The sequence below is a fragment of the Arvicanthis niloticus genome, chromosome 2, assembly GCF_011762505.2.
Source record: "Arvicanthis niloticus isolate mArvNil1 chromosome 2, mArvNil1.pat.X, whole genome shotgun sequence".
Taxonomy (NCBI): Eukaryota; Metazoa; Chordata; class Mammalia; order Rodentia; family Muridae; genus Arvicanthis; species Arvicanthis niloticus.
Window position 1 is genome coordinate 8,532,974 of NC_047659.1, and position 12,274 is coordinate 8,545,247.

At 51.8% G+C, this 12,274-nt stretch overlaps 1 protein-coding gene across 5 annotated transcripts in view; it reads left to right on the forward strand.

The window, feature by feature from the left end:
* The window catches only part of Hmcn2 (hemicentin 2), a 148,797-nt gene that overhangs the window by 38,990 nt on the left and 97,533 nt on the right, over positions 1-12,274 (forward strand). For all 5 annotated transcript variants that reach the window (XM_076928470.1, XM_076928468.1, XM_076928467.1 and 2 more), the window contains exons 15-19: positions 1,348-1,497; positions 5,617-5,805; positions 6,544-6,639; positions 6,837-6,964; positions 9,358-9,502. In XM_076928470.1, coding sequence (XP_076784585.1) covers positions 1,348-1,497; positions 5,617-5,805; positions 6,544-6,639; positions 6,837-6,964; positions 9,358-9,502 — 708 coding nt within the window. The remainder of the gene's footprint in view (positions 1-1,347; positions 1,498-5,616; positions 5,806-6,543; positions 6,640-6,836; positions 6,965-9,357; positions 9,503-12,274) is intronic.

The following is a 12,274-nucleotide window of genomic DNA, read 5'->3' on the forward strand; positions in this document are numbered from 1 at the left end:
TACCCCTGCAGCTTTATAAGCTGCCGACTAGCATCCAGTCAGACCTGGGTCCTTGTTCTCTCCCCTAAGAGAACCCTGAGCCTCAGTTTCCTTTTCTAGAAATAAGTCATGTGAGGATTAAGTATGGGTGTGTTTAGAGCAAGCCTGGGCTAATACCTAGCTGAGTTTAATTGGTGGATGGGGCTTCCCATGCCTGGCAGCGGGTAGTGCCATGGGCAACTTCTGGAGGTCAGCCAGAGTCCTCAGAGGTTCCTCACATCCGGTTCCAGTCAGCAGCTCCTGTCTGGTGTCTCATCAGAGCCGGGCAGGCCTGGAGACAGGCAGGCTGGTGGCCTTGGCCCTGTGTTCTACCAAGAGTATTTTGTCTAAGTTCTCTGGCTAGTGGGAGACAGGAGCTTTGAGATTCCTGGCTCAGGGTTGGTGAGCCTGCATGTTCTGGCCAAAGCCTCCTCATCCTGCCCCAGACCCACACACCAGAGAAGGTCTTAGAGTGACACAATCTTCAGCCTTAGGAGGGAAGGGAGTTCTGATACCTGCTGTGACATGGGGGGGAGGCATGCATGAGGACAGTGTGGAGAGGAGGTAGGTCCCCAGAGACATAACATACTTAGCAGTCCATTGGCATGAGGTCCCGGAGCCATTCATAGGAACAGGTGCAGTGTGTGCACGTGTGCACAACATGTGCAAGCATGTTCGTGAGTGAGTGTGTGCGTGCATGTGAGTGTGTGCCTCTGAGTGTGTGTGCATGCATATGTGTGTGTGCATGTGTACATGCATGTGTGTTGAGTGTGTGTGCGTGTGTGTGTTGTTGTTGTGTGTGTTGTTGTATTTAATGAAACAGCTGCAGTGGGGGAGAACAGGAAGAACGAGGAAGGCTTCCAGGCAGGTGATATGATGTCTCCTCAGTACAAAAGTGCTTCATGTCCAGAGCTGAGCAGGTACAGCTATGTACTTGTAATTTAATCAAAGAGTGTCAGATGGGGGACAGGACGTGGGCCTCAGGTGCCTAGGAGAGAAGTCAGGGAGGCAGGCATGGGAGAGGTGTCTTCTACCAAGCACCACCCACCTGTGCCCTAAAAGAAGGCCTCGGTAGGGTGAGACAGCAAGGCGGCCTGGATGTGGAGAGTTTGCCATGTCAGAGTCTGGGTGAATCCCAGCCCTGGCCAACACAAGGGCTTAGGAGGGACTCAGACCCTGACATGCCTTAAGACTGGGCTCAGGAATCATGACTTCAGGAAAACCACCTCCAGCGAATCCATGTGACCCGTAGGAGCCTTGGGTCAGGAAGCCTGAGATCTTGACTCCAAGGCAACCAAGGACCAAGACTTTTTTTCATCTTTGGTTTAGGAGGTCTGGAAGTGATTCTGGCTCCTGAAGGCTCCAGGTCTGGGACACTGCGGATCCCTGAAGCTCAGGAGAGAGACGCTGGCCTCTATACGTGCAAGGCTGTAAGCGAGCTGGGCGAGGCCTCTGCTGAGATACGGCTGGTGGTTGGAAGTGAGTGTGTACCTGGCCCTACCCACCCATCACTCCCCACCCCCACCCAGCCCCTTGTCCTGCCTTTCGTGAGGAAGCTAATTTCTGTAGCATGGAGTGCCAGCATACAGCTCTGGAGACGCACGGGGAGCTGGGACAGGTGTTAGTTCTTGCCGACTAACAAAGCTTTGTGGCTATGGCTAAGTAGTAAGAGGCTTACTTTTAGAAAAAGATCATCTATAGCCCAGGCTAGTGTGGCACTCAAGGAAAGCCTGGCAGAAAACAGAGGCAAAGAGCTACCACGTGCTATGGGTCACCCCAGCCTGGGGATCTCCCTGGCTTTGTCCTACAGGCCCAGAGGGAGGTTTTAGAAAGGACTTCATGCTTCGACTGTCGCCATTGCGTAAAGTTTGCAGAGCCGACTTAGTCCAATAATAAAACAAGAACAGTTGTATCTGCAGTATGTGCCAGTTCTGAGCATGTCCTGGGTGTACACTCATAAAATCGTCTCAGTCCTTGGGAGTGAGAGTCATCAGTATCCCTCTACAGAAGGGAAATGAGACACAAAGAAGGCACATGGCTTGCCCAAGGCCACACAGCTAGACACGACAGAGTTGAAAGCTAACTGTGACTCTGAGCTCTTGACCCCGATATTCAGGGTCAGAACTGGGCAGTAACCAACATCCTTTTCTCTGAGCTCCAAGCTCCTCCTTGACCAAATGCCTCTGAGGTCTGTGTGCATGAGACAAGGGAGGCTCACGACATGCAACACTGTCATCGTCTTAGCTGGAAGGTTCTAGAAGACTGTCTGTGGCATTGCTGTGGTCATTATTAGCCTTGGCTCCACATCTGGTTGCCTTTTGGCAGAGCCTTATATCTTTGGGGCCCAGGTTGAGGTCCCCTGTTCCTTTAACAATGTGCTATTAACATTGGAGCCACTCCCCAGCTCAGAGTGAGGAGGCGATGGGCATCTGGGGGCCAGGGCAGGGCAGGGGTGAAGAATAGCGGCAGCTGTGAGTCTTGGGCAAGCAAGCCTGGCAGTGATAGTGGGAAAGCAAATTTTCTGCCCATCTGGGCAACAGCCGTGGTGCAGCCTTCCTGGCCAAGCTGGCAGATGCTGGGAACAGGTGTGTGTTATGCCTACTTCCTGCTATGGCTATGGGAATAGGCTTCTTGTAGTATGTAGGACCCAGGAAGGGAGGCAGTCTGTCTTTCCATCCAGATCCTGCAGTAGTGGAGTAGCCAGCAAGCACCCTGACACTTTTCTTCTCTGTGGCTTGAGTGGAGGAACCCAGAGCTTGGTGCTAGACAAGTGCCCCGCTGATGAGCCACATCCCTGGAAGGCACTTTCAAGTCACCTTCTGGACCTGGCATTTGTCAATCAAGAGAGTCCTGGACCACTTGTTTGGCTGAGTGGCTTGTTCCCGAAAGTCCCACGTACCCCTCTATGTGGTAGGGTGATTGTAGTTGTGGTCCTGCTATGGGGGCCTTGATGTACCAAATCCAGACTATGTGCTTGACACGTACTCTCATGGACAACTAAATCAACATACTTGGGTGGCTGTCCCTGTGTCCACACCTAGCAGGATGACAAGGGCTCTAGATGTGAGTGACTTTCCAAGCATCTCCTGTGACAGCACCCCATCCCCCACATTCTGTGCCTGAGCTAAGCCATCCACACCATTGTTTTATGTTTGAGCCTAGATCTCGTGTGGTCCAGCTTGACCTCAGACTCACCATGTAGCTGAGGATGGATCTTCAGTTTCTGTTGCTACTAGTCAGGTCCAGGTTGCAGCTATCTCCAGGTTCTTGGCTTCTTCTTCAAGGAATTGAACTATAAGTTCGCCTAGATTTGCAGAAACATTAAGGCAAATTTATTAAGAGCAAAGCAATGGAAAGATTGGGATACCCTGCAAGAGAGTTAAAGTGAGAGCACCCAGTGGCTCCATGATCATTTGAGCCTTCCTTTTGTGGGGCTCAAGAAAAGGAACTTGGCTACTAAGAGAGTGAATGTTGTTCTGTTTTGATTGACATTTTCCCACTGCACATGCCCTTCCCACAATGCAGCTGATTTTAGTCATATGTTGGTCCAATTAGGCAGAGGCCTAAGATGGTGAATTCTTGAAAGTTTACCGGAGGGCGTTGCTTTACTGAACATGTACCCAGAACCAGTCCAGGCTGAACTGAACCTCTGCCACTCCATATCCAGACACAGCTGTGTTTGGATAGAATCTGTTGATGATGGTTGCGAGGGGAGGGGACACTCAATCCATTGTCCAGAGAGTATACATGGTGCCTGGTGTAGAGGATGCAGAAAGCAGAAGAGGTAGCTACTGCCCAGACAGCCACTGTGGAGTCCTTAAGCAGCACCTAGCTGGGCTCTGAGCCCAGCTCTGCCATGGACTTTGGGTGGCTTCCTTCATCTCTCTGACTCTCCATTTCCTCACATGTGACTAGGGAATTTGTGACATCACCTGTTGAACTTCAGGAACTGTTTCTGGAGTTTCTGAAAGCATTTCCTCCTGGCAGTTGCTTAGAGGGTGTCCACTGTAGCCATTGCCCTCACGGTAGGGAGCTAGGCGGGGAGTGAGCTATCCCTCAACAGGTCTGGAGCGAAATAGGAAGTCAGGAGTCTGAAAGCAGAGCTGAGGGAGAGGTGGGTGGCTCCACACTGGAGGCCTGCTTGAAAGAGGCTGTAGTTGGTCCCCACCATGGTGGGTACTGCAGAGCAGATTTCAGGGGACTCAGGCTAGGGGCTGTACTATAGGGGAGGGAGGTTGTCCTTCATCTCTGAAGACCAGGACCCTGAGTTAGGTTCTGCAGTTCTGTGGCCACAGACCCAGTGAAGAAGGGCCCCATGTGAAGCTGGCTCCCACACAGTCTCTTGTCTTGTGATTTTCCGAGCTGTGTCAGCATCTTCCTTTAACTTTCCTAATCCCGAGGCCAGGAAAGAAGTTCAATGTTATCTGAACATGGCTGGCAGTTTCTGGAGAGATGGAAGAAGAAAGAGGAGGCCGCTTTCCCATGGCCTTGTTAATGACAGCCTAGACCTCCCGGGTGGATAGCTTAGGGACACAGACCCATGGACCAAGAGAGTGCCAGGGCTGCAGTGGGGGAGGGGTGTGAAGGGGAGGGTTGTCCACATTGAGCCCAGATCTTGGTCTCCTGGGGGACAGGAGCCAGAGTTTCTGTTCTAGGGGAGATGGCCTGATTCTCCTCCTCCTCCCAACAAAGGCAGCGATGTACTTACAGAACAGCCAGAACTCCACCAGCTTCCTGGGAGAATGGAGCCTGGGGTGTCTGGGATACCTAGAGCAAGGGTTAGGAAAATCTCCACTCTCCATACTCTGTTCAGGTTATGTGGCTTGCATGGCAGGCTCACCCTTGTGTGTGCCTGTGGGCCTCGGTACTTGTAAACACATATTCACCAGCCGGCAACCCGCTCTTAACTGTCAGATACAAGGTCATGTGTCATGGGAATGTTCATATTCCAAATAGTTCCTGGTATAAGAACAGGAACAACACAGAGCAAGTACGAGTTGAGGGCAGCACTTTAGGGTGGCTTACAAGAGTCAGGGGCATGGAAATGGTGGGTATAGGCTTCAGGGTAAACGTGTCAGAGGCTAACACAAACCTCTCTACCCTCCTAGGGTTCAGGAGAACCTAAGGTAAATAGGGGAGTCTGGCAGGCAGTGGGGCTCACCGCGCCCCAGCCCCTGTGTGAACCCTGACCCCTCATTGGCTGCATCTTCATCAGCATCAGCCACAAAGGAGCTGTGGCCTTCCTCACAGGTGGTAGGCTCCTAAGGATGCAGTGCAGCAGGGAATGCAGATGTTTCTTCCCCCCCCCCACCCCCCCGCGTGGCTATCTAAGCTCCCAGCCGGCCCTGATGCTCCTGGAAGACAATGCAAAATACATCTATAGCCACTAGCCCTCCAAAACTGGCTGGCTTTGCTTCATATCTGGAACTCTATAGAGGGGACTGAGCTAGCTCGGTTGGCCATAGAGCTGTGATCAAGAGTGCCTTTAGCTTCATAGGGTGAGCGTGGACGGAACCCCTAGAAATGAGACAAAGCAGATGGACAGTTCCCTGGGTCTCAGCTCACCGAGGCGCCTCACAGACTGATCATTTCGCACAGGTGCACCCAGGCTGACAGATCCTCCCCAGGACATCACTGTGGAGCTGGGCAAGAGTGCCTTCCTCACCTGCCAGGCCACAGGCCGCCCACCCCCAACTGTCACCTGGCGGCGTGGAGATGGCCAGGCCCTGGAGCCTGGGAGGGGAAGCAGAACTGGACAACGGGACTCAGGAGTCTTGGTCTTTGAAAGTAAGAGAAGGGAGCTGGGGTAGCCTGGCCTAGGAGACAGGGTTGAGGAGGGTGGGAACCTGGTCCCAGTACCTGATGCATTAGTTACTTTTCTATCGGTGTGACATAGCATCATGACCAAGGTGACTTAGAGAAGGAAGGCTCGATTTGTGGCTTAGGGTTCCAGAGGTAAGTCTATCGCTGTCATGACAGGGAGCACGGCAGCAGACAGGCAGGCATGGCGCTGGACTGCAGTAGCAGCTGAGAGCGCATATCTTGGTCCACAAATAAGAAACAGAGAGAGGCACACCCAGGATGGTACAAGTTAGCAACACACCTCCTCCAACAAGGCCACACCTCCTAATCCTTCCTAAAACGTTCTACCGACTGGGCATCGAGTGTTCAGACACAAGGGGCTGAGGGCCTTTCTCATTTAAGCAGCCATGGGCAGGTTGATGCTGGCTTATACGGGCTGGTGGCTCTGGCCAAGTCATTCCTTTCTGAGACGGGTCACCATCGGGATGATACTAAAGGCCTTCTCAAGAGCAGGCCATGCTCCTCATCATGTGGGTAGCACACCTGAGCAGCTCAGCCTCGTATCCATCCCTGCCCCATTCCACAGATGAGCAAGGTGAGGTCCAGCAGCACCCTCCTTCGTCTCCTCAGATACCCTGATCCTCTCTTACGTGTGTGCAGGCTGTGTACTTGCACTGTTAGAGTCTGTGGGTTCCCAACAGCCAGCTTCACTTCTCTCCTCAGGAGTCTCCCTGAAAGACCAAGCCCCGTATGTGTGTGAAGCTCGCAATGCGTTCGGGAAGGCCCAGGCTGAGGCCCGGCTGGTGGTCACTGGACATGGTCTGTGGGTGAATCTGGAAACTGTGGGAAGCGGGAGGCAGGTGCCCCAGGGTGCTCCTTGGATCTCCACATTTGAGCCTCTTGGGCCGGATCCTAGGGAACACCCAACACTAGGCTCTCTAGTCTTGATGCAGTCATGGGCCTCTTGGTCTGTGTCCCTCAGACCTGTGTGACTGGCAGTTCTCGTTTTCCCACAGCACCCCCACAGATCGCCAGCGGCGCTTCTGTCGTACGTGTCCTGGAGGGACAGCCTGTGTCCCTGACCTGTGTCATCCTGGCAGGGAGGCCCCTCCCTGAGAGACGCTGGCTGAAGGCTGGCAGGCCTGTGAGTTCTAGGCTTCCCTGGTAGCTATGGGTAGAGGACAAAGAGGGGACTGTCACAGAGACACCTCAGCCCTGGCCTCACAACCACACCATTTTGGAATATCCCCTTCCTCCTCCTTCTCTGTCTTGGTTTGCCCCAGAATCACCTGTCTCCTGAATTACTGAATCTGTGGTCCTGCCATCTCCTTGCTTACTGCCCAGTGTGGGGGTCTGAGGAAAGAGGATGAGGGGTGGGTCTGAGGAGAGAAGGTGTAGGGGAGGGTCTGAGGAGAGAGGGTACAGGGGAGGGTCTGAGGAGAGAGGGTACAGGGGAGGGTCTGAGGAGAGAGGGTACAGGGGAGGGTCTGAGGAGAGAGGGTACAGGGGAGGGTCTGAGGAGAGAGGGTACAGGGGAGGGTCTGAGGAGAGAGGGTGCAGAGTGGCTAAGCCATCTTGCTGTGATGTTTCCTGGAAAGGAAGAGCCTGTGCCCTCTGTGGTTCAGTTCATAGCAGCACATGCAGGGGCCATTATTTCACACCATGGCACAGGGCTATCTAAGCCATCACCCTGCCCCCTGTGCCTTTCCTGTCTTCCCTGGGGCATTAATCTTGAAGCCTCTGTGCCCTTGAGGGATCCCCCTCAGCTCATGTTCATCTGAAGCACCAACTGCTGGGCAGGTGGCATGCCTTAGGAAGACAGCAGTGCTTGCTTCTGCTTTCTGTTCCCCATGCTCCGCTCCTGGCCTGACCCAGTCACCAGGCAGCAGGAACACCCCTAGCACACTGTGGTCCCTGCCGTGCACTGGCTCACGCTATTCCTTCCACTGGAATACCTTTCCAGTAACCTTTGTTTACCCTTCTCTTCCCTGTGCTGAGCTGATGGCAAAGCAAGAGGCACACAAGCCGCTCCTGGGTTTTATCCTCTGCATCCCTCATACCTAACCATTTCCCCATTCTACAGATAGGGAAACTGAGGCTGAGAGAAGTTAAACCACACGCTTTAAATCAAATAGCTAGTAGGTGGCCAAGCTGGATTTGAACCCTGTGACCCATATTTCAAAACTTGACAGGCTTGAGCCCGTTCTGTTTGTTCTAAATAAAGTTTTATTGAAACACATCTCCTCACAATTAGTCTATGTTTGGATTAAATTGGGCAACTGAGACAGAGATCATGTGGCCTAAAATAGTCCACCTCTGACGCTTGACGCAGTTTGTCAGCCCCACTTTCAGTCTCACACTGAGCACCACTTCCCGGGCCTCTGACCCCCCAACCTGAGACGGTTTCCTTCCAGAGCAGGTGTGCTTTAGAGTCTCTTTGGGGGGTTTGTTGTTTATCCTGGCCTCAGCTTTACCAGTGAAATCAGAAACTCTGAAGTTAGCAATCATACCACTGTTATCTTTGGTTTAAGAACTTTCTAGGGTTCTCAGTGTGCAGGCAAGTTTATAAGCCATGCTATAGAGTGGCATTAAAGGTTTCCACAGTTAACATGAACTTGAGACCAAAAGGCATAGCACTGACCTCTCTGCCCTGCTAGCCCTGTACAGTAAACGTTGTCATGGGCTGCCCCTCTCTCCTTCCCTCCCTCTCTCCCTCCCTCCCTCCTTCCCTCCTTTTTCCCTTCCTTCCCCTGTTGGGCTCTGAGCAGATGTGGCTCTGAGCAGATGTGGCTCTGTGCAGACCAGTGGCACACGAGTGTGTCTTAAAGGTGTATGGGCTCTACCCAGGAAGTCTTTAGCCCCACCACTTCCTCTGCAGCCTGTGCAGTTAAATATGGCAGACTCCTTGAGGGGAGTCTGCCAGGTATATGGGAAGAGGTGGGCCTCTGTACATTCCAAGTGAAAAGAACTGCCTGGAAACCCCTGCTCTAGCAGCTGGACATCTCATCCTGATGGCCTGCCACCCCAGAACTCTCCCTCTCCTCTGCCATAGTGGATCCCCAGAGAAGCTGCCAGAAATCACATAAGCTCTCTGCGTATCTGTGTGGCTGCAGTCTCTGCTTATACCTCATGTCGTCTCTCTCTGGGGCCTTGGTGACACAAGAAGGCTGCCACTGTCCCATAGCTTCAGATCTCTGTCCCAACTTCATATTCTTCTTGCTAACTCTCACAGGAGAGTTAATTTTCGGGTTAGGCAGGTGGCCCTGGCCCATTTACCTGCTTGCCCACCTGGCTGAAGGAAAGGTGGGACCAGGTTGTGCAAGGGTGCCCCCCTTACCCTGCTGCTCTCAGGAGATGGTGAGTCTCAGAGAAGGATGAGGACTGGAAAGCCACATTTGCACCCCACCAGGCTCTTCTACCAGCTTTGGTCCCTGGTCTCTTTGTCCAGCGCCCCTGATGGCTGGAGGACAGAGTAGCTCCTAGGGGTGACTCCTATCCACCTAAGGGTTGACCCCTTCATGTCTCTGCCCCCACCAGCTCCCTCCAGGCAACCGGCATACTGTCCGTGCCGACAGCAGCCTCCACCTTGATCGGGCCCTGCAAGAAGATGCTGGGAGATACAGCTGTGTGGCCACCAATGAGGCAGGCTCTCAGCACAGAGATGTGGAGCTGGTGGTCCAGGGTGAGTCTTAGATCCAAAGATGGTGGTGATGGGCTGAGGGAAAGTGCTTGAAACAACTTGATTTTGAACGACATGTCTTCACTGCAGGGAAATTAGGATTGATCTATTTCTACCCTGTCAGTAGATAAAATGCCAGTTGTATTTTCTATATTTTATACATGTGCCCTGTGTGCAGCTGTCACTCAGTAGCCATGGTAAATTGCTTTTCAACTATCCTTTGCTTATAAAAATCCATACATACTCTAGTATCTGAACTTGGCACGTGGCTCAGTTGGTAGAGTGCCCGTCTGGCATGTCCAGGCCTTGAGTCCCATCCCCTTCACATAAACAAGACGTGGCGGTGCACACCTGTAACCCCAGCACTTGGAAGATGAAGGCAGGAAAGCCAGAAGCTAAAAGTCAGACTAGTGAATAAAAGGCTAGCCTGGGCTACAGGAAACCTTAGGTAGGGCTTACACAGGACCTGGTCACATCCCACTATAGACTCTAGGTAGCTTCTAGTGCCTAGTAGAATGGAGACACTTCAAATGATTTTTATATTTATTTACAAAGAAAAAACTATGCTTTTCTTTCTTTCTTCCTTTCTTTCTTTTGTTTTTTTTTTTTTTTTTTTTTTTTTTGTTTTTGTTTTTTTTTTTTTTTGAGACAGGATTTCTCTGTGTAGCGCTGGCTGTCCTGGAACTCACTCTGTAGACCAGGCTGGCCTCGAACTCAGAAATCCGCCTGCCTCTGCCTCCCCAGTGATGGGATTAAAGGCGTGTGCCACCACTGCCCGGCAAAACTATGCTTTTCAGTTGATGTATTTTTCTAAACATATTCCATCTGTGGTTGGCTGAACCTGTATAGGAATACAAGATTGACTGCATGTATATTTACAATAGCCACTTATGAATATGCTATTAGAGAATATATGTCCATTATGCATATAATAAATAGTCTTTATATGGTTTGTTTTTGTTGTTTTTGTTTGTCTGAGAGTGAGTCTAACCTAGTCTAGATGGCTAGCCTGGAACTCACTGTGCAGACTAAACAGGCCTCAGACTCAAAGAGATCCACCTGCCCCGCCTCCTGAGTGCAGGGCTTGAAGGTGTGCGCCACCACGCCTGTCTCTTCATGTTCTTTATATGCATTGTGTATGAATTCTCTTTATATCTGTCTCCCTATCATTTCCCTACAGATCTATTTATTTTTGTGTGTATAGTGTATGTGTGTGCATCTGTGTGTTCATGCATGTGTTCATGTGTGTGTACCTGTGTGCTCGCATGTGTGGGGGCCAGAGCTGACATAGGTGTTGTCTGCCGTGCCTCTCCTTCTCTTCATATCACTATCACATTCATTATTCATGTGTGTGCCTGCAGCACGTCATGCCTGTGGAGGTCAGAGGACAACCTGAGGGCATGGGTTCTCTCCTTACCGCGTGGGTCTCAGGGTAGCGTTCAGGCCTTCTGTGAGGCCTGGGGGGAGGCACCTTTTACTTACTGAGCATCTCCCAGCCCATCCATCACGGTGTTTTCTGAGATAGAACCTCTAACTGATCCCCGAGCTCACCAATTGCCTCAGCTGGCCAGCGAGCTCTGGGACCTACCGCTCCCACCACCACCAGCTTCTGCCCCACGCTGAATTATAGATGTGGCCAGCTTTTATGTGGGGGCTGAGATCCCACCTCAGGAGGCACTTTAATAACCAGGCCATCTCCACAGACCCACAAATCCATGTTAAAACCAATCAGACAGCCGGGCTGTGGTGGTAGTGCACACCTTTAATCCTAGCACTCAGGAGGCGGAAACAGGTGGATTTCTGTGAGTTCAAGGCCAACCTCATCTACAGAGTAAGTCCTAGGACAGCCAGGGCTACACAGAGGAGCTCTGTCACAAACAACAACAACAACAACAACAAAAGCAAAACAAAAAATAAAACCCAAACTGTGATCACTTCTGCTGTTGTCTTATCACATGTTCCCATACAATATGTCATCGCCGTGTCCCTGTCACTCACGGCTTCAGAGGAATCAGTGTAGAACCTGCAGATTCCTACTGGGAGGCACTGTGATGTCTACTCCACCCCCTCCCATGTCCTCACCACACCTGGGGACATATGTCCATGTCCTCTGTGTTTTGAGTCTCAGTAGTGGCACATTTTGGGGCCGTAAGCTTATTCACCCAGCTGTCCTCCTACTCGGGGTGCTGGGTCTTCACCTCACCCAAACTAGGTGAGGAGCTAAATAGGGGTGTATTTATCATTTACCAGGAATATTCTCTTTCCATGATGATTCTTGTGTGAAACTCTGGAGGGGTGAGGAGGAGGAAGCAGGCCTCCTCAGGTGAGAGGAAAGCCAAGTCCATCAGGGGCTGGGGCAGGAAGATGTGGCATCCTGCCTGGGCAACCAGAGAGTGTATGGATCAAACCCTGCTGAAGATTAAACAGAGCCAGGCCCCAACTAGGTTTCACATGCTTCATGTTTCTCTCTCTCTCTCTCTCTCTCTCCTTCTCTCTCTCTCCCCTTCCTCCTACCTGCTCCCCCTCCTCCTCTCTCTCTCCCTCCTACCCGCTCCCCCTCCTCTCTCTCCCTTTCACACACACACACATACACACACACAAACACACAGTGCCTAGAGGCCAAATGACATTGGTGTGGTCTAGCCTGGTCTCCTGGCTCCATCATGATCATTCCACACATGCCACTCATCCCCTGGGAGCACAAGGAAGACATTTTGCTCCCTGGACATACGTTCTGAACCTCCAGGACTCTTGGCTTCTGGCTTTCCTCTGGAT